The 26,594-nt window shown below is 38.5% G+C and overlaps 2 protein-coding genes and 1 long non-coding RNA gene across 6 annotated transcripts in view; 2 read left to right on the top strand and 1 right to left on the bottom strand.

Annotated features, from left to right (window-relative positions):
- GBP5 (guanylate binding protein 5) overlaps positions 1-3,833 on the top strand; it is a 33,483-nt gene extending 29,650 nt beyond the window's left edge. The window contains exon 11 of the mRNA XM_063625360.1: positions 3,735-3,833. Coding sequence (XP_063481430.1) covers positions 3,735-3,833 — 99 coding nt within the window. The remainder of the gene's footprint in view (positions 1-3,734) is intronic.
- GBP4 (guanylate binding protein 4) lies at positions 3,735-26,389 on the top strand. 4 transcript variants are annotated; one of them, XM_063625342.1, is made up of 12 exons: positions 3,735-3,865; positions 5,291-5,485; positions 7,741-7,868; positions 9,755-9,864; positions 10,068-10,264; positions 11,663-11,908; positions 12,857-13,137; positions 14,386-14,598; positions 17,735-17,837; positions 18,309-18,502; positions 19,365-19,597; positions 25,672-26,389. In XM_063625342.1, the coding sequence occupies exons 1-11, from the start codon at positions 3,826-3,828 to the stop codon at positions 19,578-19,580; spliced, it is 1,923 nt and encodes a 640-aa protein (XP_063481412.1). In that variant the 5' UTR covers positions 3,735-3,825; the 3' UTR covers positions 19,581-19,597; positions 25,672-26,389. The 4 variants fall into 4 exon arrangements, with proteins under 4 accessions (XP_063481412.1, XP_063481413.1, XP_063481411.1 ...); XM_063625343.1 differs by having other exon boundaries at positions 20,975-26,389; XM_063625341.1 differs by having other exon boundaries at positions 3,736-3,865; positions 19,365-19,572; positions 25,810-26,389.
- On the bottom strand, positions 17,635-18,286 carry LOC134734076 (uncharacterized). Its single transcript, XR_010117471.1, has 2 exons — positions 18,210-18,286; positions 17,635-17,895 (listed from the first exon to the last, which is right to left on the bottom strand). It is a non-coding gene; the product is annotated as an uncharacterized lncRNA (long non-coding RNA).
- Positions 26,390-26,594: the final 205 nt, after the last annotated feature.

Genomic DNA, 26,594 nt, shown 5'->3' with positions numbered 1-26,594 from the left:
AACAGGGTGCCATAGATGCACAGAAGTAGGGATCTAGTTCAGTTTTATAAACCAAATAAAGCTTCTTGGAGGAAACAACATCTAGACCGTGACTAGTGGAATCACTGGGAGCTATCAGTTAAAGCACATGGGAGTGATCGATTTGGAAACATAAGCCTGGGAAAACAAGGTTTCAGTGAAGTTGTCTATTTAAATAATCTCCATAAAAGCTTCAGCTACATCAGGAACATCGTAAAGGTTTTGTTCTAAGTCTAAGGGCCTTGTAGATGTACTCTTCACTGACTTCTCTAAAAGCATGAACTTAACTTATGTAAAATAGTGTAAATAAGATAATTTTAGATATTCTATCTTCATAGTATTAAGGGCAATGTACGATTTCTCCTAATTTTACATTACTGTGAGTCTAAATCAAAATTAACAACAGATCTCTGGCATTACTGCAAATGAAAGAAGGAAAAAGAGGAAAAGAGAAAAGAGAGGGAAAAGAGAGAAAAGAGTGTTTTTCGGAAAAAAAAATCTTATGTATAAGTCTGTCTTCATGGATAAGCAAATTATGCAGTCATGTAGTACCATAGCCTCAGAAAAGTCAATGCTTGATTTGAAATTATTATATTGAATTTATTGATGATTTTTTTAACGATAAGCCCCACATTTTCATTTGAATGCTTTAGTTCATCTTTCTAATATACTCTCTTTTATTTAATTTCAAAGAAAATGTGTTGTTCCTGGGTACTACTGAGTATATTGGCTTTGATCAGTAATTAAATAGTAATGTGAAGCGTTATAGAATCATTTTTAAAACTGTGAAATGCCCCTTGTGGTTAGAACTCAGAGAAGTCATAAATCCCCATCCCCCAAAACTTGATACCATTTTTTTTTCAGTTACATGACACTAAAAAAATTGTGGATTAAACTGTGTGAAAAATTTAATAGCAAGTAGCTGCAAATAGTCATGTAATGTGTTCTTAGCCTATGGATGCTGCTCCTTTGAAGCCAGAGTTCATTCCAAGTTGAATATGGTGAGGCTCTGTGACTGGCCTTTTAGTTAGACCAAGTGGCAAAATCCTCTGTGGAGTGTGAAAAGCAGGGCTCTTCAACTGGAACACTGCACAGATGGCATAGGCCTGGAAGCTTGTCTGATTTTATTCATTCTTACTGTGGTCTGAATGTTTGCACCTCCCTATCACCCCGAAGTATATTGACACCTAATCACCAATGTTGACACCTAATCACCAATGTGATAGTATTAGACAGTGGGTCATTTAGGAAGTGAGAATGAACTTAGGTCATGAGAATGGAACTGGTGAGACTAGTGCCCTTATAAATGAAACTCCAGAGACCTGCCTTGCCCTTCACCATGTGAGTACACATCAAGGGGCCACCAACTATGAACCAGGAAGGATACCCTTATCAGACCCCCAATCTGCCCATTCCTTGATCTTGTGTTTCTCAGCCTTCAAGAATGTGAGAAGTAAATTTCTGTTGTGTATAACTTACCCAATTTACTGTATTTTTTATAGAAGCCCAAACAGACAAAGATACTTCTTCGTGCTTATTTTTTGAACCAATCACCTCTGTTAAACAACAATGGTGTTATTATTACTTCTACATCCTTTATGCCAGTTGATAAGAATTTGGTGTTCACACATAACAGGGTACCTCTTCTTCAGGAGATCATTCCAGATTGGGCCATTCATATGCTTATCACTACCTCCAGAATGTATATTGAAGTCAATTTGTAAAAACACAGACACACACATGACACTGACTATTCTGAACTATATTAAAGTAAGTACACACAGATAACATAATCACTTGCCCTGTATGATCTATTAACGTCATAACTTCCTGTCTCCTTGCCTTGCTCAGTGAGATTAAAAACATCTGCAACTCATTTCCTCCAGTTTCCTTCCAAAATCAGTGAGCCAGTAAAACAACCTCATGTCAAAAAAACTTTTTTATTTGATACATCTTTTAAAAGAATTACAAGTTAACCACAAAATACAAAAACATATAGACATTGCACTTTAAATATTCAAAAAATGTACAAATAAGAAGCTCGAAATCTGATATGGAAAATATTCAAAAAATGTTCAAAAGATTCTTTTTATCAAAAGGAAAGTTATTTCCTTTTTATGAGTATGTGTGTGCATATCTGTGATTATAAAAAAAGTCTTTAAAAATTCATATAATTCAGAAAGACATTTTAAAAAATCACCTGAGCTAGAAGTACTAATTTTGGGGAGGTAGTGGTTGGGTGAACACTTATAGACTTTTATCTGTGTAACACAGACATATTGCTGTGTATATTTTCTGTGTGCATAGACATATTGCTATGTGCAATCATTATACATACAACTGTGAATTAACAATCTTCTTTGAGACAGCGTCTCACTCTGTTGCCCAGGTTGGAGTGCAGTGGGACCACCATGGCTCATTGCAGCCTTGACCTCCTGGGCTCAGGTCATCCTCCCACCTCAGACTCCCAGGTAACTAGGACTGTTGTAATAGGCACATGCCATTACGCCCAGCTAACATTATTATTATTATCTGTAGAGATGGGGTTTCCCCATGTTGCCCAGGCTGGTTTCCAATTCCTGGACTCAAGTGATCTGCCCACCTTGGCCTCCCAAAATGCTTGGATTGCAGGAGTGAGCCACCACACCCAGCCTAAATTTCTTCTTGATTAACATTTCCATGATTATCTGAAGTCAGCAACATTGGATTATTTGGAAAGGGGTGCCATTGGTGAAATTCAGGTGTTTCAAGCACATTTACCTGATTCAGTCATCCCTGTACTTTTTCTTTTTCTTCTCTCTTCTTTTTTTTTTTTTAAGAGAGAGAGACTTCCTGACATTAAAAAATGGTAAGAGAAAAAAGTACCTGATTTCTTCTTATTAGTCCTATTTAAAACTAGACTTAGCTTTGTTTTCACTTTCAATATTGCTTATAGGAAATAAATGTTAAGTTTTGGATCAAAATCAGCACCAGTAATTTTACCTGATTAAGTGCCTAAAATTTTGGACTTATTAATTTGCAAATGTTTAATCAGACATTGTTAAACAAATAGGAAGATCTAAGGGATAGGCACAAATGGGGAATCATTACCCATTTATTTCAGATAGAAGATTTCCCAAACTCTGTTAACAAACTGGCTAGTCATTTTAGGAACTGAGTCCATTTTTCTGGTAGCCTGGGTAAGACTCCTAATTATAAATTATGCTTTGTATGGTCCAGTCATCCTGCTGTCCTTGAAAAGGTCCAGTTTCAATGAGATGTTTGTGTTTTGAAAGAGAAGTATTTACTTGCCACCACTGCACCTCTGGGCAACAATTATTAGAGGATACATATATATCCATAGACACACACACAAACACACACACACACATCTTATGGTTAATGAAAAAATAACTTTAAGAAAAGAGATGAGAAACAAAAACATATGAGCATGTAAAAAAAAAAAAGCAAACAAAAACTCAAATTTCTTCCCTGACAAAATTACCCCTGAGAGACAGGTAGATGAAACAACATTCATGTCTGCTGCTCTATATTCATTTTGGAGGCGAAAGATACCTAAGCTAAGGGTGGAAGAGGGACAAACCTTAGTTTCAGGAGTCTGGTGTGGAGGAACCAGCACTTTCAAGCTCCTTTAGTTTCCTGTCTTGATAAACAGGAAAAACCCCAACAGTCAACTCCCCACAAAGTGCATGTCCTTTCAATTTCGTTTCTCACAGACTCTTATCTGGATGTCTCTAAATCCGGCTGGACTTTCAGCTTCTAAGAGCAGTCCGTTTCTCAAGGATCCAGACGCAGGAGGACAGAGCAATGGATGAGAGAACTCCTCACGCTGCAGTGCCCAAACCAGGTAAGTTTGCTCCTAAGCTTTACCTTTCAAGTATATTTGGGTTAAAGAACAAACAACAAAAAATTCCCAAGCGCAGACTGCACACGGGGAGGGTGGAGACTTCACACTGGCGGGTAATAAAGGCAGTGGAGGAACCTCGCGGGGAAGCCTGATGCTGCTTGAACCCCTGAGCCCTTTGCTCCCTGCGGCCCAGCGTCTCCAGGCGGTCCACAGGCGGCGACCAGAGGCGCGCCGGTGTCTCCAGGATGCGCTGCTCCTCCTCGGGCTTCCTCCCAGAGCTGCGGCATTTTCTCCTGCAAAATACCATCATCTAGTATACATATACACATGTTTTGCTTGTTTGTTTTATTACTTTTCTGTCCCCCACTAGAATATGTGATACCCTACCTTGTTTTAATCTCAGTTGACTCTCCCTTAGCTAAGAGAGCCAGACAGTCTCCATCTTGGCTCCTTCACTTGCAGCCCCTTACCCACCCGCTTCCTCAGGGACTTAACTTGTGCAAGCTGACTCCCAGCACATCCAAGAATGCAATTAACTGATAAGGAACTGTGGCAAGCTATACCCGCAGTTCCCAGTCATTCACCCGGTTAATAGCACCCAGAGGCCCCGCATTTGTGTCTGGTTGATAAAGCCCAAAGCCCTGCTTCTATCACCTTGTGACAGACTTAAAGCCCCTGCACCTAGTACTGTTTACTTTCCTGTAACCATTTATCCTTTTAACTTTTTGCCTACTTTACTTCTGTAAGATTGTTTTAACTAGACCCTCTCCCCCAACCTCCCCTTTCTAAACCAAAGTATAAAAGAAAATCTAGCCCCTTCTTCGGGCTGAGAGAATTTTGAGCACTAGCCGTCTCTCGGTCGCCGGCTAATAAAGGACTCCTGAATTGGTCTCAGAGTGTGGCGTTTCTCTGTAACTCGCTCGGTTACAACAAATAGAGCTCCAAGAGGCAGAAGTTTGTATCAATTATGTTCCTTGCTTGTTGCTGAGAATCTAGAATGGTGTTAATTAGCACATGGTAGGTACGCAATACTCTTTATTAAATTAATGAGAGAGCAAATTCTTCTGGAATGCCTGCAACCTTTTCTAACCACTCCTCATCTCCTTTATGTAACATCCTGCCCCTATTTATTCCAAGAGTTTACTGATCCTGTGGCTCTGTCATCAGTGCCTTGATTTTCTTATTCTGTTTATTTTATGCATCACCTTGACAAGGCATTTTTAGCGTTCTTGTAAGAATCATAAATAATGCACAGAACGGATCCGTACTAGTCCTTGACATGCTAAACTAAGTATTTTTCCATTAGAAACGTACAAACTGTAGAAATTTTATATGCCATTCCACAAGCAAAAAGCTAATATGTATGTGCCTTAGGGATGACTTCAAGATCTTGTATTCTACTGAGTGTTTTTTTCTGGGTTACAGGTTATCCAGAATCTGAATCCATCATGATGGCCCCCATTTGTCTAGTGGAAAACCAGGAAGAGCAGCTGACAGTGAATTCAAAGGCATTAGAGATTCTTGACAAGATTTCTCAGCCCGTGGTGGTGGTGGCCATTGTAGGGCTATACCGCACAGGAAAATCCTATCTCATGAATCGTCTTGCAGGAAAGAGCCATGGTGAGTGTGGTCCTAGGACAGGAGCCATTTACTTGGAACCAGTGATAACACAGCTGATCACACCCCCTCTAGGGTCATCCTAAAGAAGGGCATGACTTCTCCCAATGAAGAAAACTTCTAATTCTCACCACTAAATTTACAATCTCAAATATATATCACTCTTTAGTCCAATAGTAAAGAATCATCTCAACCCTATCGAAAGATCCGTTCCGTGGGTCTTCTTGATCCCATCTACACTCACCTCTTCAGGGGCTCAGCCCCAGCAATTATTCCCTTTCTTTCTCATTCATCACTTTTGTGTAGGATACCTGGTCACTTCAAATAGTACACAAATATGGTTTAATAGATCCTGTTTTAAAAAACAAATATGAAGAAGGACAGGCATTATAATTCTTGTGTATCCTCTATTTAAATTGGGCTACCATTTCTAATTTTTTGCTTCATTTCATGGCAAAACTTTGATAAATTATATTCCCTTCTAGTTAGTCTTTCTAATATGTGAACTATGACACATAGAGTATGTACAACATACCTGTACAGTGAAGTTAATAAATATAAAGTGAATACATGAGAAATCACTATCCAGATCAAGAAATAAAACATTACCAAACCTAAACATCCAAAAATCATACCCTGTCATACCTTCACTAGAACTCACCAGTGTTTTTGTTTTCAGGGCACACTTCTTTGACTCTTGGTTTTTAAAAATGGTTCTACATAATATATATGCATTCTAAAAAATAGTTTAGTTTGGTCTGCTTTTAAACTTTACATAAAGGAAATTATATTGTGTGTATTTTTGGATGTCTTGCTTCTTTTGCTCAATAAGAAGTTTATAAGTTTTCTCTAATTACTGTGTGTACCCATTATTTATACCCTCAGACAGTATGCCACTACCGAAGGACAGTACATTTATTTATTGTTGAAAATTGGTATTTTTCCAGTTTTTATCTTTAATGAATAAGGCTGTCATTAATACTCTATTATTTATATTCTGGTGCACGTGTACAAAATCTTCCCTTGTGTAATATGCTCAGAAGTGGGATTTCTGAATCAGAGAGTACGTAAAATTTCTAGATAAAGTCGAATATCTTTTTAAGATTCAAATGCAATTTACATGCTTATTAGCAGTAATTGAGAATTTTACATCCTGTGAAAAATTCAGTAACACAAAGCCTTTTAACTTGTGCTGCCCTGTAGAATGTATTGTTGCATGCCATTTATTTCACTATGAATAAGTTTAAGTACCTTTCCACATAATAATTGCCATTTTCATTTCTTATTTTGTGAAGGCTTTTTTTTAAAATTATTTTTTCCTACCAGGTTTCTCTTTTGGTTCTTACTGACTTTTAAGACAATCTACCTATGGCTCTGTTAGGTGCTTCTGTTTTTAAAGAAAGACCATGCAGCCATTTCTTCCCCCTAATGTCCTACTTCCTCTCTGGCTCAGCAGCTCGGCACCATTAGGGATTGAACCTCTGTCTACTAAACAACTTTAAGAAAGAAAACAAATCTGGGTATATACCCAAAGGACTATAAATCATGCTGCTATAAAGACACATGCACACGTATGTTTATTGCGGCACTATTCACAATAGCAAAGAGTTGGAACCAACCCAAGTGTCCAACAACGATAGACTGGATTAAGAAAATGTGGCACATATACACCATGGAATACTATGCAGCCATAAAAAATGATGAGTTCATGTCCTTTATGGGGACATGGATGAAACTGGAAAACATCATTCTCAGTAAACTATCGCAAGGACAAAAAACCAAACACCGCATGTTCTCACTCATAGGTGGGAATTGAACAATGAGAACTCATGGACACAGGAAGGGGAACATCACACTCCAGGGACTGTTGTGGGGTGGGGGGAGGGGGGAGGGACAGCATTAGGAGATATACCTAATGCTAAATGACAAGTTAATGGGTACAGGAAATCAACATGGCACATGGATACATATGTAACAAACCTGCACATTGTGCACATGTACCCTAAAACCTAAATTATAATAAAAATAAAAAATAAAAAAAACAAAAAAAATAAAAAAATTAAAAAAAAAAAGAAAGAAAACAAGTTTGAGAAAATTCTTCATACATATAAAGATCAGATTAGTTGTCCTGCCTGAGATGGAAACAACCCTTTTCCCCTGCCAGCCACTTAAACATTCCTACAAGTTTAACCGGTGTAACTCCAGGACATCCTGGTCTATCCACTGTTAGTGTTTGCTATTTTTCCTCTTCCCTGCAGGCTTCCCTCTGGGCTCCACGGTGCAGTCTGTAACTAAGGGCATCTGGATGTGGTGTGTGCCCCACCCCTCTAAGCCAAACCACACCCTGGTCCTTCTGGACACCGAGGGCCTGGGTGATGTGGAAAAGGTAAGGCAGAGAATCTTCACCGCTCATGGTTGACCTCTCATCTTTTAATTTTTTCGGCTCCCTTCAACTTCTGTACTTATCTCTGTAAACTCAAATCTAATTATGAATAATGAAGCTAAATTCTGTTTCCTCAGACTTCCTTAATTTTAAATATTGAGGCATATTTAAGAGTAGATCTTCTTATTTTTAACACTGGAGTGAATGATACAATTTAATAAATATGTATTGAAGAGATGAATTCCAGGGCTCTGTACTAAGTACTACAGATAAAACAGTAAACAAGGTAAAGGCCAAGAGCCTAGTTGTGAAGACAAGAAATATGGGGTATGATAAGTACAGGGTTTCACCGATGCAAAAAGTAAGAAACTAGTTCAGTCATTCAACTTAGAGAAGACTTGTTGGAGAAAGTTGTAAACCATGGGAACAATGGGATCTACTATTTAAGGTGTGTGGGGTTGGAGGAGGGCACCATGAAAAAATAGGGTTTTAGTGAAGGAATCTATTTCAGTAGTTTTCAGAAAAGCATTAGTTTTATCACTAACATTTTGGTTCAACTCTCTGAGCTTTGGAGATTAATTCTCCACTGACTTCATTAATAGCATGAATTAGACCCACAAAGAATATTGTAAGTGAGATAACTTTAGGTATTTTGTCTTAAAGTGTTAGGTGCAATCAGTCCATTCTTCTTATTTGTATTAGTCTTAAGTCTGAATTGAAAGTAGCAGCAGGAGATCTTTGGCTTCCATTATTGAAAAAAGGGAGTTGAGGGAAGGAAGCACCGACTTAGCAATTCTGAACTTTAAATTTCAGTATTAAAGGTCTGAATTATTCTCTTAGTGTAATATCAAAGTGAAACATTTATTCTTAACATGTTGTAGTTTTCATAAACTTCTTTTTGTCTAATTACATTTGTCAAGCGATCAAAACACATCAAAATATAAACTGATGGCAGCAGCAGAACTACTAGCTGACCTTAGAACTTGTAATGTGATTTGGGACCGTCTAAATTTCTTTAAAAACCCTTTCATGTCTTGCCATGAATCTTGTTTCCAGCCACCTCTTCCACTTCACCAACATGCATACTCACTGCTTCAGGCAAATGAAATAACTGTGTAATGCCCTTTTATGACCATGCTCTGACAATTCTGACTTGGCTTCTATTGATCTTTCCACCTGCTTTATCCGTCCTTCTTCACAAGTCCACACTCTATCAACTTTTTGAAGTGCAACTATTTTCAAACTGCTGCCTTCATATGCCTGTCAAACATAATCACTTCTTGCTCCTGAATTCACAGAGTAAGTATTCACATTTATGTGCCTCCCCCTCCCTTCTTTTTATTTGTTTTGTACTTTATAACTTTGGGTTTTCCTCCCCCAGCCATGATTATTATTCTGATTGAATTTGTGTATTGACATGTTTATCTGCTGCACCAGAAAGTCATCTTCCTGAGGGCAGGGACTGTCGTGAGGAACTTTATATCCACAAAACCAAATGCAGGGTCTGCATTTTGTCAGATGCACAATGTAGAGTTTTTGAACTTAACTGAATAGCATTTGTGGCCTTAATATGCCATGAGTGAGAACAAAATTGCAATGGAATAATTGCACGCTGATTACTTGGCACCTATTATGTTCTAGGCACTTTATTGAATATGTTACTCACATTGACAGTGTCATTCATTTCTGCTAAATGAACCAATAGCCTGAAAAGGATTAATGTAAAAATCTAAATATGAAGTTTGAATTCAGCATTGGCTTCAAAATTTGTTATTTACCCTATTATTAAACAATCATACAGCTGAAATAGCTAATGAACAACCAAATGAATGAATGAATGAATGAATGAAGAGAATACTCCTAAGTCTTTTGCTTTATATGCTTTCTAGGGTGACCCTAAGAATGACTCATGGATCTTTGCCCTGGCTGTGCTTCTAAGCAGCAGCTTTGTCTACAACAGCATGAGCACCATCAACCACCAGGCCCTGGAGCAGCTGCAGTATCCTTCTGGGAAGTGAAGAGCAGGTTTTATGGAGTTTAGGGGAATGGAAATGGATACTGTGTCTTCTTTGCTGTGACTCAGTTGTCCTGGTTGAGTAAGAAGAGAAACAGTGCAAAAGGGAACGTGTATAAAACTTGTTTCTAAGTGAGATGTGGAAATGATGGTGTAGGGTGCTACTCCTTCCTTAGCTGAGATCCCAGCTACGTGACTGAGCTAGCAGAGCTAATCAGGGCAAAATCCTGCCCCAGACCTGATGAAGTTGAGGACTCCAGCGAGTTTGTGAGTTTCTTTCCAGACTTTATTTGGACTGTTCGGGATTTTACCCTGGAACTAAAGTTAGATGGACACCCCATCACAGAAGATGAGTACCTGGAGAATGCCTTGAAGCTGATTCCAGGTATCAGAGCATGGCCTGGATGTGGGGAGGTTCAGTAAGGGGTGGGATCAACTAAGACCTGCTATTCAGCACCTGACACAAATGTTTACATTGGACTGGATTGATTTGAGGCCCTTGCTTGTGGTGGTTGGTGATTGACAAGTGATTATGATTTTTGTGGTTATTTTTACTTGAAATTTCCCAGAGGCTGAGGTTCAAATTCATTGAGGAAATTTAAAACTCAAAGTTCTATCAAATCTTTTTAGACCAATAAGTACCATTAAAAATATATTGAAGATTACAATTAATATCACATCCTAAGACTCATATATTTGTGTTACTTATTAGCTTGAAGTGCTCCTCCTATTCTATTTGGAGAAATTAACTAATAAGCTTGGAAGCTGGTAAACACAGAATCACAAGAAGTCAAATGATCTAACTTTGGAAATATATTTCACTCTGTCTATTTAATTAGCCTGGATAGTTACATCCTTTAGAGAAAAAGGAGATTTATACAGCAAACGATTCAGGAAGTTAAAAAAAAAAAAAAACACTGACATATGCTTCCAGTAAGACTGTCAAATCCTTCATTTTACTATTTTCATAACATCACCTACTTCATTCTACAGCTTCATAAAATATGTTGTCAATCTATTATACATTTGTTAAACAGATTATATTTAGCAGAGTGGATACCTGTTGGCACCTACAATCAATATCCATCTTTGTTCATTTATTCATCCTTTCAACAAACATTTGTTTTGAATAACTGATAAATACCACAGAATCCCTCTGCAAGACAATGTGAGACCTAATATAATCTGACATTGAAAGGTGGTGAGGTCTCCAAGTTGTATCTGGATTAACTTTACTCTGGATTTTTCAGATAAAGGAAACTCAAAACATATTTATGATGTTTGTAATTTGGGATTCTGGTTTTGAAATACTTTTTATTACTGACTTGGGTATCATTCACCTTCATGATATTTTTCTAAGAAACATATTATTCTTATTTCTAGCATTGCTTTAATTTAGGGCCCATGTTTCACTTCTGACATAGGACTGTAACATCAGAAAGTATTTCTGACAACTGATCCATTTAATTAATCATTCAAAAACATTTAATACATAGTCTACCGGCTAGCATACAAAAGCCAAGGAAACCAGTCATAAGTTTCTTCATTTTGTGGTAGATGTCTTCCCTTCCTCTCCAAGAGTTCTTTCCTGACTCTCACTCCTGTACAAAAATGGATTTTCCATGCCTTCATTGGATTAGCACAAGGCTGTTTTGTACGATTGCATAAAACAAGGTTTACAAGGCAGGGGAGATGCAGGGATGCAAAGATCCCTGGAAAAGTCCTCAGCCCCCTTGCCTGCAGGCTGTCTCTTCAATGAGCACCCTTTTTTACAATTCCACAGGCAAGAATCCCAAAATTCAAACTTCGAACATGCCTAGAGAGTGTATCAGGCATTTCTTCCCAGAACAGAAGTGCTTTGTCTTTGACCGGCCTACAAATGACAAACAATATTTAAATCATATGGACGAAGTGCCAGAAGAAAATCTGGAAAGGCATTTCCTGATGCAATCAGACAACTTCTGTTCTTATATCTTCACCCATGCAAAGACCAAGACCCTGAGAGAGGGAATCATTGTCACTGGAAAGCGTGAGTCTTTTTTTGTCCCAAAGCATGTCTGTCTGTGGTCCAGGGTGTGTTGAAGCTGTAATGACTCTGCAAGTTTTTCAATAATATTGTTTGCTTCTGTATAGGAATGCAGAGAAGGAGACGTTCATTGCACACATAGAAATGAATGTTTCTTAATTAAAGTTTACTCATATGAAACTTTCTTGAGGCCCAATATATCTCACAAAATTAATACACTAATGGCATAAACACAAACTCCTAAGGAGAGAAATCTGCATGATGAGGAAGTCCTATAGGATTAGTGTTTCTCAGTGAAGATATATGATATATTTTACAAATTTACTTTAGTCAGGAAATCAACATCAGGCCGTGAGTTCCATGCAAGCTCATTGAGAGTTTGAGAAACAAATTTAAATGTCATATTAAGTACGGGACTGGCTTCATGGCATGCAACCTGTGTAGTCGTCCACTCCCTATGGTGAGATGGGCCCATGCTTGGTTCAGTGTTTTATGTTACTGTCTTCAAATAAAAATTTATTGTCTCCAAATAAAAATGCAAGTTCCCTTGTAAAGAATAAGAAATGAGGGGACTTGCATTTTTATTTGGAAGTAGGACTCACAAATTATATAACTTACTTTCCCTGCATAACAAACTCATTTATATGGTATTTAAATGGAAATGTATTTTTCCATAAAACACAAAAACATATTGGTTGCAATGAGTAATTTAATTTTGTAATGTGAATCCAAGAGCCATAAAAAAGAGTGAATAGAAAAAATAGGGATGTTATTATAAAGAGTTGAATTCATAGAGGAAGATGAAAAAGGAAGAGGAAGAGAATGAAGAAGAGGAGTGATAAGAAACTTCAAGATAATTAGAATTTTTGTGATTTTTAGAATGCTGACTCTTAAAACTTGTATAAATAATGAGTGAGAACTGTAAATTTTCCCTAAATATATGTGATTCAGGGCTGGGGACTCTGGTGGTGACTTATGTAGATGCCATCAACAGTGGAGCAGTACCTTGTCTGGAGAATGCAGTGACAGCACTGGCCCAGCTTGAGAACCCAGCGGCTGTGCAGAGGGCAGCCGACCACTATAGCCAGCAGATGGCCCAGCAACTGAGGCTCCCCACAGACACGCTCCAGGAGCTGCTGGACGTGCATGCAGCCTGTGAGAGGGAAGCCATTGCAGTCTTCATGGAGCACTCCTTCAAGGATGAAAACCATGAATTCCAGAAGAAGCTTGTGGTACTTTTAGCATTTATCCTTCCTGATTTCTGCCTTTCTGAAATGATGCGTAAAGTGTAGCTTTTTGACCCCATGGTTCATCTCCTTACCATTGTGGAAAGACCATGGTTTCTTGTGAATAACATGGCTTTATGGGCTATAGGTCACCCTTCTTCTAGAGGATTGTCACTTTTTTTTCTATTGCTGCAAAAGAAATTATCATGATTTTAGCAGCTTAAAACAACACACATTATTAGCTCATAGTTATGTAGGTCAGAAGTCCTTGTCAGGGTGTCTGTGTACTCTTCTCAGTGTGCCACAGGCTGAAAACAAGGTGTCAAAGGGGCTTAGATTTCACATAGAGGCTCTGGGTAAACCCATCCATATTCAAGTCAGCAACGATGCATGAAATTCTTATGTTTCTAATTTCACTGAATTCCTCTTCTCACACCAGCTAGAGAAAACCACTTTTAAGGGGCTCATGTGATTAGGTCATGCCCAGCAGGGCACACTCCATTTCTCAAAATCAACTTATGCTACACAACATAATCTAATCACAGGATTAGTATCCATCATATTCATAGGCCCAGGAACTATGCAGGTGTGGGTACCAAGGAGTGAGAAACCTTGGGGACATCTTAAATCTACTTACCGTAGACAAAGACAAAGAAAGTTTGTCTTTCAGTCTGTCTCAGACTGACCTAAAAGTGACAATAATCTCTTAATTCATAATGATAAAATGCAACTGGATTGTAACTTACAAATACAAACAAAAGAAAATTCTGTTCCTGTATCCTCACATATTCAAACTCTCATTGAAGAAACACACAGATGGTTCATTTTTCTCATCAGAATATGCTTAATTCATTACTGGGAAGTTGATTTGCCATATGTATATTTTTTATACATAGCAACTTATGTTTTCTGGGGAAATTTTGCTTCCAGCCAGAATTCAACTTCTTACTGCTCATTACTGGAGGTTGAATCTCTATTAATCATACTATACCCAAAAGAACCAGAGAGTTTGTGTCTTCTAACCACATAAATTTATAGATATTGAGCCTGACCCCTGGGGGGTTAAAGGGCTTTCCACAGATCACACAGATAAATGATCACACAGTTGGGAACAAAATCATTCTTGTGACTCTTGGTCTACACCATATCCCAGTCCACTCTGAGGCCTTCAGACTACTTCTTCCAAGAGGATCACAGTTGGACCTTCCCTTCTAACAGCTTCTTTCTACTGTTTTCCCTACATTTTTCTGGCAGGACACCATAGAGAAAAAGAAGGAAGATTTTGTGCTGCAGAATGAAGAGGCATCTGCCAAATATTGCCAGGCTGAGCTTAAGCGGCTTTCAGAGCACCTGACAGAAAGCATTTTGAGAGGAATTTTCTCTGTTCCTGGAGGACACAATCTCTACTTAGAAGAAAAGAAACAGGTTGAGCAGGACTATAAGCTAGTGCCCAGAAAAGGAGTTAAGGTGAGGAAAAGGGGAATGGGAGATGGATAACAGGACAGTCAGAGGGTTTTTTTTGCCCCTTCTGAAAATCTAAGAATATAGCACCATTTGTGGAGAGGAAGCAGAATATGATGCTATTTTTTTTTAGTATTTAAATCCACAATTAGACACTCTTAAGCAATCAGAAATATTTCTTCTCCAAGAGGATTTAACATCATGAATCCAGATGAAACAACCCATTTATTATATTTATTAATTAATGGGATAGTTTTTGTGCTAAGTACAGAGGATACCTTATGAAACAAACAACTATGTTTTCAGAAGTATATTATCTTACCTGAGATGGACAAATTAATATTCGTCTAGATAGGGTACAATTACGGTTATCGTACTGGTATGTACTAATATGATGATGATGATGATGATGATGATCAACAGAGTGGTTCACACACACTGAGAATTCACTTCCTATATCAGAGGAAGTGATTTTGTTGGATTATCAGTTTGATTCTCGGAATAATGTAAATTAGGTACCACTATCGTCCACATAGGCAGTTGAGAAATGTAATGCATGGAGAGGTTAATAAAGTGCCTAAGACAACACAGCCAGCAAGTGGTGGAGCTGATAGGGCTGACCTATGTACTTGACAGCCATTGGAAACAGAATTTTTCCTTTTGAGGAAACTTTTGTCCTGTGTTCCATGGGGACTATACCAATTTCTGTTCCTACAGACAGTTTCCAAGAATTCCCTTTTCTCCATATCTTTGCCAACACTTGTTATCTTTTGACTATTGGATAATTATCATTCTAAAATGTGTGAGATAAAATGTCACTGTGGTTTTGATTTGCATTTCCCTGATGATTGGTGATGTTGACCATGCTTTCAAATACCCGTTGGCCAGGTCTTCTTTTGACAAAAGTCTATTTAGGTTCTTTGCTCATTTTTTAATATGTTTATTGGTTTTTTGAGGGTTTATTTTTGCTATTTAGTTTTATGATTTCCTTTTGTATTTTAGATATTAACCCCTTATCAGATTTATGGTGTGCAAGTGTTTTCTTCCATTCTGTATGGAAGAAAATTCTTTTGCATTTTATTGATTATTTTCTTTGCTCTGCAGAAATTTTTAGTTTGATGTAGTCCCACTTATTTTTGCACTTGTTGCCTGTGCTTTTGATGTCAAATCCAAAAGACTGCTGCCAAGGCCAATATCAAGGAGCATTTCCCCTCTGTTTTCTTCTTGGAGTTTTATGATTTCTGGTCTTATGGTTAAATCTTTAATCTGTTTTTAGCTGATTTTTCTGTATAGTGTAAGATAAAGTTCCAGCTTTATCATTTTGAATATCCAATTTTCCCTGCACCATTTGTTGAAGAGACTATCCTTTCCCCCATTGTACTCTTGTCACATGTGTTGAAAATTACTTGGTCATATATATATGTAAATTTACTCCCTGGCTCTCTGTTCTGTTCTGTGGGTTTGTTTTTCTGTTTTTATGCCAGTACTATGCTATTCGATTACCATAGTTTTGTAGCAGATTATTAAATCAGGTAATTCAATACCTCCAGCTTTGTTTTTGTCACTCAAGATAGCTGTAAACTGTGGCTATTCAGGATCTTTTTTGTTTCTATATGAATTTTAGAATTGGTTTTCTTATTTCTGTGAAAAATGTCACTGGAAATTTGATAGAGGTTGCATTAAATCTACAGATAATTTGGGGTAGTATGGACATCTTAACAATATTATTTCTTCTAATTAATGAACATGGGATAGCTCTCCATTTATTTTATATCTTATTTAATTTCTTCAACATTTTATAGTTTTCAGTGTGCACATTTTTCACCTCCTTGGTTAAATTTATTTGTAAGTATTTTATTTCTTATGCTATTGTAAATGTAATTTTCTTATCTTTCATATAATATTTTGTTAGTGTATAGACATGTAACTGATTTTGTATGTTAATTTTGCATCCTGCAACTTTACTAAACTTAGTTTTAACAGCTTTTGGTGGACTCGTGGTATATTTCCGAGAGAAACAAAATCACAATCTTAAAGAGATATTTGTACTCCTATTCATTCCAGCATTATTCATAATAGCCAAGATATAAAAACAAGTTTTGTTTATCCACAGATAAACACATGAAGAAAATGTGATATACATACATGTATATATGTGTGTGTATAGGTATGTGTATATATACATATATAATAAAATATTATTTAGCCTTAAAATGAAGGAAATCCTGACACTGTGGCAACATCAGTGAACCTCCAGGAATTTAGATTTAGTGAAATAAGCCAGACTCAGAGAGACAAATATGGCGTGACTCACTTTTATGTGAATGAGAAAAAAAATGGTGAACTCATGTTAACAGAGAGCTGAATGGTGGTTACCAAGGGCAGAGAGGTGGGGAAAAGGGGAGATATTGATCAAAAGTAACAAATATTCAGTTATAATGTTAACACTTTCTGGATACCTAATGTACAGCATAGTGACTGTAGCTAAAAAAAGAATTCTACTTGGAATTTGCTAGGAGAGTAGATCTCAAGTGTTCTCTACAAAAGAAAAGAGAACTCTATGAGGTGATACATATGTTAATTGGCTTGATTGTAGTAATCATTTCACAATGAATACATATATCAAACATCATGCTGTACAACTTAAATATGTACAATTTCCAGCTGTAAATCATTCCTCAAGAAAGTGGGAACAAATTTCAGAATGCAGCCTGGAAAAGCTTCTGGGCAGAGTGGGAATGCTAGCTGACATATCCATAGAGGTTATCCTAGTTAAGAAAATGTAGCACAGCTTTCAAACAGAAGAAAAAGATTGTGCAATACTGCAAAAAACTGAGAATGTGTATTTGTAGAACTGCCCGTTTATTTTGTCGCGTTGTCTGCACCCTGTGGTGGGTGGTGAGCAGCATCCCTGGGAGAGGAGGCTGGACAGGCAGGAGGGAGGCTGCTGCACAGGGTTTTTATGTCTTAACAAAGAGCTTGGACTTCTTGTGGCTGTGGAAGAAAAGAAACCACTGTGGGATCTTAAGAATTATGCAAAGATTACAGGGTTAGATTTGTGACTTTATTGAACAATAATTTCGCCATCATAAGATGAGATCTTTGCTGCCTGACAGGTCTTTGCTCTTTCTTGGTTCCTCAGGCAAACGAGGTCCTCCAGAACTTCCTGCAGTCACAGGTGGTTGTAGAGGAATCCATCCTGCAGTCAGACAAAGCCCTCACTGCTGGAGAGAAGGCCATAGCAGGTACAGGGGCAGGGCTCAGCTGTCAGAGGGGTTGGGAGTTTCCTGCAATGCCTTCTTGCTGATCACACCAAAAGATATTCCAGTTAAAAGGTGCTTCCAAAAGTCACAAACATTGAGTTAAAATATTAATAAGTTCTGGATACCAAATGTACAGCATAGCAACTATAGTTAAAAAATATATTTTATACTTGGAATTTGCTTTCTCTTGCTATAGAGGAGGGAGCTTCCTCCCACTATGGAACATATACTCTGCTACTCAAAATCGCAAGGGGATTGGGGTTGAATCTCCAGCCAGTGCCTTCGCATCACATTATTCAACATTCTCTTCCAGACATGGCTAGTGAGAGAATTCAGAGATTCCCAATCCCTTACCTTTGTGCTTTTCTCCGAGTCGGTTTGATCTGAGCTCAGGAGGGTAGAACTCAGGAGTAACTGTCATTTTCTTCCCTCTCTAAAACCTTTGTGGAATAGCGGAGCGGGCAATGAAGGAAGCAGCTGAGAAGGAACAGGAGCTGCTAAGAGAAAAACAGAAGGAGCAGCAGCAAATGATGGAGGCTCAAGAAAGAAGCTTCCAGGAATACATGGCCCAAATGGAGAAGAAGTTGGAGGAGGAAAGGGAAAACCTGCTCAGAGAGCATGAAAGGCTGCTAAAACACAAGCTGAAGGTGAGTCTCAGTGAAGCATGGCAGTGCCTGAGGGACAACGCCCTGCTTCTTTAGGAAAGGAAGGACCAAAATTTTAGGCACAGTCATGATTCCAGAAGGAAACACAAAAGTTGTATGTTTCACTAAAATCTCAAATACATCTAAATTCTACTGAAGCCTGAAAGTCTACAAGAATCCAGCATCTTCTTCATGTTAGACTTTGGAGAGTACACATGACATTTCCCAGGGTCCCGGGCTGCTGTTTGTGGTGACTACAGGATGGTCTCACTGTGCCCCAATGAAATAGGACCTTAGTCCACCAATCCTTGGGCTTTTTGGCACAACCATCTAAAGTACCTGAAATAGATCCATCTGGATGAAAGTATCAGATTTGGCTTGATATGAAGTGATACTGAAAGATCACAAATTGCTCCATTTGTTTCTGTATCTGCCTGATTCATCCTATACAACTAGAGTAAAACATATTCCTTGTCCCAGCCTGGAGCTTGACAACCAATGTTTTATACAGGGTCAGCAGTCCCCGTTACTTGCTAGATGAGCATGGCCATGCAACACCAGTGGAAATTAGAATTAATTAGAATTAAACCTGCATTCCCTCTCGAAGGGCATTCTTTGTGCTGGAACAAAATTTCCTTCTACCTCCAGTGAGATGTTGCTTAGGGAATGTCACAACAGGTAAACCATGTACACTCCCATGATTCAGGTCCAATCATCTGGAAATGTTACATGAATTCATCAAAGAGTTTTCTAAGATAATAGAGAAATAGACACATATACTTAAATGTTGAATTAGTTAAATACAAAACTCTGACTCCTGAAGAAAATTGGAGATTTTCAAAAGTGCACTATTTCCCTTTTATAGATACAAGAAGAAATGCTTAAGGAAGAATTTCAAAAGAAATCTGAGCAGTTAAATAAAGAGATTAATCAACTGAAAGAAAAAATTGAAAGCACTGAAAATGAAGAGTTAAGGCTTTTAAAGATCTTTGACATAGCTAGCAACATAATGACTGTCGCTCTACCTGGGGCTTCTAAGCTGCTTGGAGTAGGGATAAAATATCTTGGCTCACGTAGTTAAGAGCCTGAATATTCCAGGTAAGAAAATATAAAATGAGGTTTATTTTATTTTAATAACATAACACTGTTGATCATTTCGTAAGTAGATGTGTTATAGCAGTTTCATTCAAGAAAAGTTTAAAATTAAAAAGTGATTATCAAAGAATATCAGGGCCTGACATCCACAAAAAACAAACTTAATTTTGATTGAACTAATAATTTATAAACATGGGAAACAAGTCAGAAGTAGTGACATTATTCCTAGAAAAGGTTTAAGTAAAGCAAAAAGACAACTGGTAAGATTAAGAAGCCATTAACCATTTGTAATTTATATTATAGTTACAGAAATAATTTCAGTTATGATTAGCTCTTGCCAATTAATGAGAACAGAGCAGCACCACAATTTTTAATTTTTTTTAACTTTTATTTTAGATTCGGGGGTACACGTGCAGGTTTGTTACACAGGTAAACTGCATGTCATGGGGGTTTGGTGTGCAGATAATTTTATCACACAATTATTAATCATAATATCCAATAGGTTTTTTTCTGATCCTCTCCCTCCTCCAAACCTCCACCCTCAAGTAGACTGCAGTGTCTCTTGTTCTCCTTTTAGTATCCATGTGTTCTCTTTGTTTGGCCCCCATTTATAAGTGAGAACATGTGGTATTTTGGTTTCTGTTCCTGTGTTAGTTTACTTATGATAATGGCTTTCAGCTCCATCCATATTGCTACAGAGGACATGATCTTGTTGTTTTTTATGGCTGCATAGTATTCTGTGGTGTTTGTATATACCACATTTTCATTATCCAGCCTATTATTAATGCACGTTTAGGTTGATTCCATATCTTTGCTATTGTGAACAGTGCTACAATGGACATACACATGCATGTTCCTTTATGGTACAATGATTTATATTTCCTTGGGAATATGCATTCCTTTGGGAATAATGGGATTGCTGAGTCGAATGGTAATTCTGAGTTCTTTGAGGAATCACCAGCCTGCTTTCCACAGTGGCTGAACTAATTTACACTCCCACCAACAGTGTATGTGTTCCATTTTCTCCACAACCTTGCCAGCGTCTGTTATTTATTGACTTTCTAGTAACAGCCATTCTGACTGGTGTGAGATGGTATGCATTTCTGTAGTGATTAGTGATGTTGAGTGATTTTTTATATGCTTTTTAAATGCATATATGTCTTCTTTTGAAATGTGTTCATGTTCTTTGCCCACGTTCTTTTTAATGGGGTTGCTCGTTTTTTGCTTGTAAATTTTTTGAAGCTTCTTATAGATTCTGGATATTAGATCTTTGTTGGATGTATAGTTGGCAAATATTTTCTACCATTCTGTAGATTGTCTGTTACTTTGTTAATTGTTTCATTTTGTTTTGTTTTGTTTTGTTTTTGTTTTCTGAAACAGAGTCCCACTTTGACACCCAGGCTGGAGTGCAGTAGCACAAACATGGGTCATTGTAGCCTCAACCTCCCAGGCTCAAGCAGTCCTTTCACCTCAGCCCCCCACGTAGCTGGGACTACAGGTGCTTACCCCCAAGCCCAATTAATTTTTTGTATTTGTTTATGGAGATGGGTTTTTCCATGTTGCCCAAGCTGGTCTTGAACTACTGAGCTCAAGCAATCTGCCTGCCTCAGCCTCCCAAAGTACTGGGATTTAGGCGTGAGCCACCACATCTGGCCAATAGTTTCTTTTGATGTGCAGTAGCTCTTTAATTTAATTAGATCTCATTTGTCAGTTTTTGTTTTTGCTGCAATTGCTTATGTTGTCTTCATCATGAAATCTTAGCCAAGTCTTATGTCCAGAATGGTATTTCTTAGGTTATTTTTCAGAGTTTTTATAGTTTAATGTTTTATATTTAAGTCTTTAATCCTTCTTAAGTTGATTTTTGTATGTGGAGTAAGCTGGGGGCCAAGTTTCAATCTTGTGCATATGGCTAGCCAGTAATCCCAGCGCCATTTATTAAATGGGGACTTCTTTCCCCATTGCTTGTTTCTGCCAGCTTTGTCCAAGATCAGATGATTGTAGGTATACAGCATTATTTCTGGACTCTCCGTTATGTTCCATTTATGTATGTGTCTGTTTTTGTACTAATACCATGCTGTTTGGTTACTGTAGCTCTGTAGTATAGTTTGAAGTTTGGTAACTGGATGCCTCCCCCTTTATTCTTTTTGTTTAGGATTGCCTTGGCTAAGCCCTTTTTTGGTTCCATATGAATTTTAAAGTAGTTTCTAATTCTGTGAAGATTGTCATTGGTGGTTTGATGGGGATAGCATTGAACTATTTTCTCAACTCAACATTTTAGGAATTTATTTCAGCTGTCTAGTGCTCAAAACTTGCAGCTAGAATTGAGGAAAGAGAGAGACCTTCTTATATTGTTCTATATTGTTTGATACTCAGTACCTGTTTTAAGAAAAAACAACAAGGAATTAAAACCCAAGACAGGCAGCCCAGCGCCAAGCCTGAAACCAGGCCTGGGCCTGCCTGGCCTAAACCCAGTAGTTAAAAATCAACTCATAACTTAGAAACCGATGTTATTCATAGATTCCAGACATTGTATAGAAGAACATTGTGAAACTCCCTGCCTTGTTCTGTTTCTCTCTGACCACCAGTGCACGCAGCCCCTGTCATGTACTGCCTGCTTGCTCAAATCAATCATGACCCTTTCATGTGAAATCTTAGTGTTGTGAGCCCTTAGAAAATTCTAAGGAGGGCTTAGTACTAGAACTCAGAAACTCTGCAGGGAGTGTCCCCTTTGGAGAGGTTGAGGTCTGGGGGATCCCCAGTGTAAAAAGTAAAGTAGAGGTTCCTCTTCAAAGAGTTTCCTCCCCATCTAATTAGGAATAAATAGTAACTTCTCTTCAAAGCAAAATTTATTCAAAGACCTGTGCTCCTAAATATTTGCCCTGGCATGCTTATACTGGTCCAAGCAAGCATTAGATCATAGCCTGTTCCTCTTCCTTATTTAAAAGTGTTTTTACCTTTCTCAGCATTCCACAAGTTACTTCCCCCTTCCCTTGTTCTCCTCTACCTTTGCCTCTTTTAAAAAGTTCTAAGTTGCTAGCCAATTGGGACAAATACAGAATGTGAGGTCCCGTTCCAGCCAATGGAAACCAGACACAGCAGTATGGTGGACATGTCAGGTTATAAATGACCCTGTCTCCTTTGTTCAGTGTACTCTTGTGGCAAAACTGCTGGCGAGTGTACCCTTTCTGCAGGAAGTAAAAATGGCCTCACTAAATAAATTAAATTTATGTCCAAGTGCTATTTCTTTATGGCGCTGGGGAACAAGCACTTCAAACACCAGGGTGTCCCCCTGTGAGGCCCAATCTTAGAGTGTCAGTTGTCTCTGACCTTAGATGGGCACCAGTGCCACCTGCTTGTTTTCCCTCCAGGTGCAATGGCCTACTATTAGCTTTATAAGAATAGCCATGAACTGTAATAATAGGAATTGGAGGCTGGGTGGGCTTCTTTTGTTCTTAGCTAGTACAGTATGGGAAGGGAAGAATTTAGCATAAGAGAAGAAGGTTTAAGTTACCTGAAACATGTGTGAGTTTGCTCCAAGCTGCACCACATATAGGGATCAGGGACCATAACTGGAAAAGATTAAAAAAGAGTCCTTTCCCCTTCCAGGCAGGGCAATTATCCCCACTGACTCCTTGGCCTTCAGGCAACACTGGAGAGTGACCCCCGGCCAGTTGCCTGCAACTTCCAAGGAGCTGCTAGGAAGCAGCCGCTGAAAGACTGAAAAAGAAAGAAAAGAGAAAAAAAAAATAGAGGGAAAAAGACTCTGGTCACTTAAGCAAATCTGGCAGTGGTGGTTAGGTGCTTCCACATGGAAACCCCTTAGTTTCACTGGTCATGGCAGAAACTTGCAGTTGCCTTCATGTTTAGGTGCTGCCCACCAAGGGTCCTGAATTGGAAAGGAAAAGAGAGAGAGACAGAGACAGATGGTAAGAGAGAGACAGAGAGATTGATTCTCTGTAAGGAGCAGAAAGGAAAAGGAGAAAATAAATCCCAAACTTTGGGCTTACCTGCTCCTGGCTGGCTCACCAAAATATGTTACCAGTGGAGGGTGTCCAGGTTCTTGGCATCTTGAACAAAGAATTGGACAAAATGCACAAAGCAAGGAAAGAAGAAGCAACAAAAGCAGAGATTTATTGAATGTAAGTACACTCCACAGTATGGGAGCAGGCCCAAGCACAGAGGCTCAAGAACACCATTACAGAATTCTTAAGGGTTTAAGTACCTTTAGATGTTTCCACTGGTTACTTTGTGTACACCCTATGTAAATGGCAAGGATGAAGTAAAGTTACAAAGTCATTTACTCAGCTTACACCTTATGTAAATGGAGAGGATATTTCCTGTCATAGCTGAAATGTGAATCAGCCTTACGTTCCCTGCTTTCAGACCCTATTTTCCTGCCTCATTATCACCCATGATAATTAATTTTCAAGGAATGAAGTCACCACTGTTAGGGCCCTGCACAATCATGATGTTTAAAATAATAAAGAAAGTCCCAGTATCATGTAAACCTCTCACTTCTACCATATTTCTTCTATCATTTCAGGCCACTTCTGGTGAAATAAAACTATTCTATTGTGAACCCCCAAAATTTGAGACAGGTCTCAGTTAATTTAGAAAGTTTATTTTGTCAAGGTTGAGGATGCACACTAATGACACAGCCTCAGCATGTCCTGATGACATGTGCCCAAGGTGATTGGGGCATAGCTTGTTTTTATACATTTTAGGGAAACATGAGACATCAATCAATATATGTATGAAGTACATTGGTTCCATCCAGAAAAGCAGGGACAACTTGAGGCAGGGAGAGGGCTTCCAGGTCACAGGTGGGTGTGAGACAAATGGTTGCATTCTTTTGAATTTCTGATAAGCGTTTCCAAAGGAGGCAATCAGAACACACATCTATCTCAGTGAGCAGAGGGATGACTTTGAATAGAATGGGAGGCAGGTTTGCCCTGAGCAGTTTCCAGCTTAAATTTTCCTTTTAGCTTAGTGATTTTGGGGGCCCAAGATCTTTCCCTTTCACACTCTTTAATATGATGATCAAAACCTCACTGAAAATGATACCTACAGGCTGACAGAGTAGAAGAATCTACACATTGTCAATAGAGCCATCAGATAGCAACACTGTGATTACTCTTCATTTCTTCTTTCCCTTTAAAGTCATAACAGCATAGCTCTGCCTTCTTCAGGGCTTTGAAGCAATGCATAGGTGCCTTCCAGTTTCCCCAACCCAAACCACTAGAATGAGAAGTCTTGCAGCTGAGCCAGTCACCAAATAGCCATTGGTACCACTCAAAGGAATGCCCTAACACTGCACATCTGGGTGGTCTGGAAAAGGGCAATGAGGGGACAAGAGAGAACCCTTCTTTCCCATTAATTCTCTCCAACACATGACCAGCAATGGAGATACAAAACAGTGACTAGAAAATGCTGGCATGAAATTATAGCTGCTTATATATCAGGAAGGCATCATACTGGAACATGTTCAGTGCCGCCAAGTGAAAATAGCACTCACGCAAAAGTTTTCTCAGCAAGGCAATTTACTTCTACAGAAGGGTGTGTCTCATGGATGGAACAATGGCAAGAACACACCAGACAAGGGAGGGGAAGGGGTTTTTATCTTAACACAGCTAGACCCTACTGCTATGTCTTTCTCCTATTGGCTAGGGTTGAACCGTACAGTCTAAGCTAATTCCGATAGGCTATTTTAAAGAGAGCAGGGGTATGAGCTGGAGTGGCGGGGTGAGTAGTTTTGGTGGGAAGGATGGTTACAGAGCAGGTGGCTAAGGATGCCTAAGGATGGAACAGGTGACTAAGGATGCCTAAGGACAGAACAGTTGACTGAAGATGCCTAAGGACAGAAGAGGTGACTAAGGATGCCTAAGGACGGAACAGATGATGGAGGCTAAGAGAGGGTTGTTTACTGGAACTAGGGGCAAGGAAGGTAAAGAACAAGGAAGGTAAACTTTAAAATGGAGAACAAAGAACAGGGAAGCTGAACTTACTGACATATTGGTTCTTTGAAGAGGAACTCAGAACTCATACTTAACAATTTTTCTCCCTCGTGAATTTTAAAGGAAGTTAACAGGCTAAACTTTGAAGAGGAATTTACTGTATCCTACAATCAGGAGTGACAAGAGGACAATAAAAGCAGAGAAAATGATTCTCCACCCACTTTGATGTTCAAGCATAAGTTGTCATCTCTTCAAATAAAGTTATATGCATCCAAAATAAGGCACCAGGCAAAAGGCTTCTCACATACTTAAAAATTACCAAATAATTGGTTAATTGTTGAATTTCTCAGACTTTTTCTGAAGAAGGAATTAATGAAATCAACTATAACCTAATAGTAGTAGTAACAGAAATTTTAAAATCCTCCTAAAGTTGCTGCAAAGTGTGACCCGCTCCCACCCAACTTCTCACACTCAAGTTAAAAGAGAATGTTAACAGCCTGTCTTCTCTTTGTGGTCGGTGGACCTTATCTATGCTCCCGAACTCCACATTCCTCAAAGTTTATTCCTCAAAGGCCCAGCGAGTTCCTGCTTACCTCCTGCATGGCTGCAGGGTCACAAGACCCATAAGTTTAGGTTGCAAGACATGTTTCTCTCAAGATGTAAAAAATGTTGTAATTCTGCCTTTGTTTCTTGCTTCTGTAACTTGCTTCCTGCCTCACATAGTTCCCACCTTAAGATGTTTAAAAGTAGGAAAAGCCCTTTGTTAGGGGCTCAGACTTTCTCGATGTGTGTCTGGCTGAGCTGGTGATCACCTTAATTTAATAAACTCTCCTGAACCTTTTTCAGTCTCTGCAGTCTTTGATTGTCCCACAACATGTCTGCAGCCTACCTCAGTAGTGCTGTCTTCTCACTTGTTAGGCTGAGCTTGAAGATCTCTCACAGGCTCTATTTCTTATGAAAACTCTTCAGTGTTAGAGTAGAAGTTAGGAGTGGGAACTTGTTAGAAATACAAAGGAAAATAGGGCATCTCTCTCTCCAAGAATACT

The sequence above is a fragment of the Symphalangus syndactylus genome, chromosome 12, assembly GCF_028878055.3.
Source record: "Symphalangus syndactylus isolate Jambi chromosome 12, NHGRI_mSymSyn1-v2.1_pri, whole genome shotgun sequence".
NCBI classification, from domain to species: Eukaryota; Metazoa; Chordata; class Mammalia; order Primates; family Hylobatidae; genus Symphalangus; species Symphalangus syndactylus.
The sequence above is the reverse complement of the archived record's forward strand: the minus strand, read 5'-3'. Positions and strand labels throughout refer to the sequence as shown.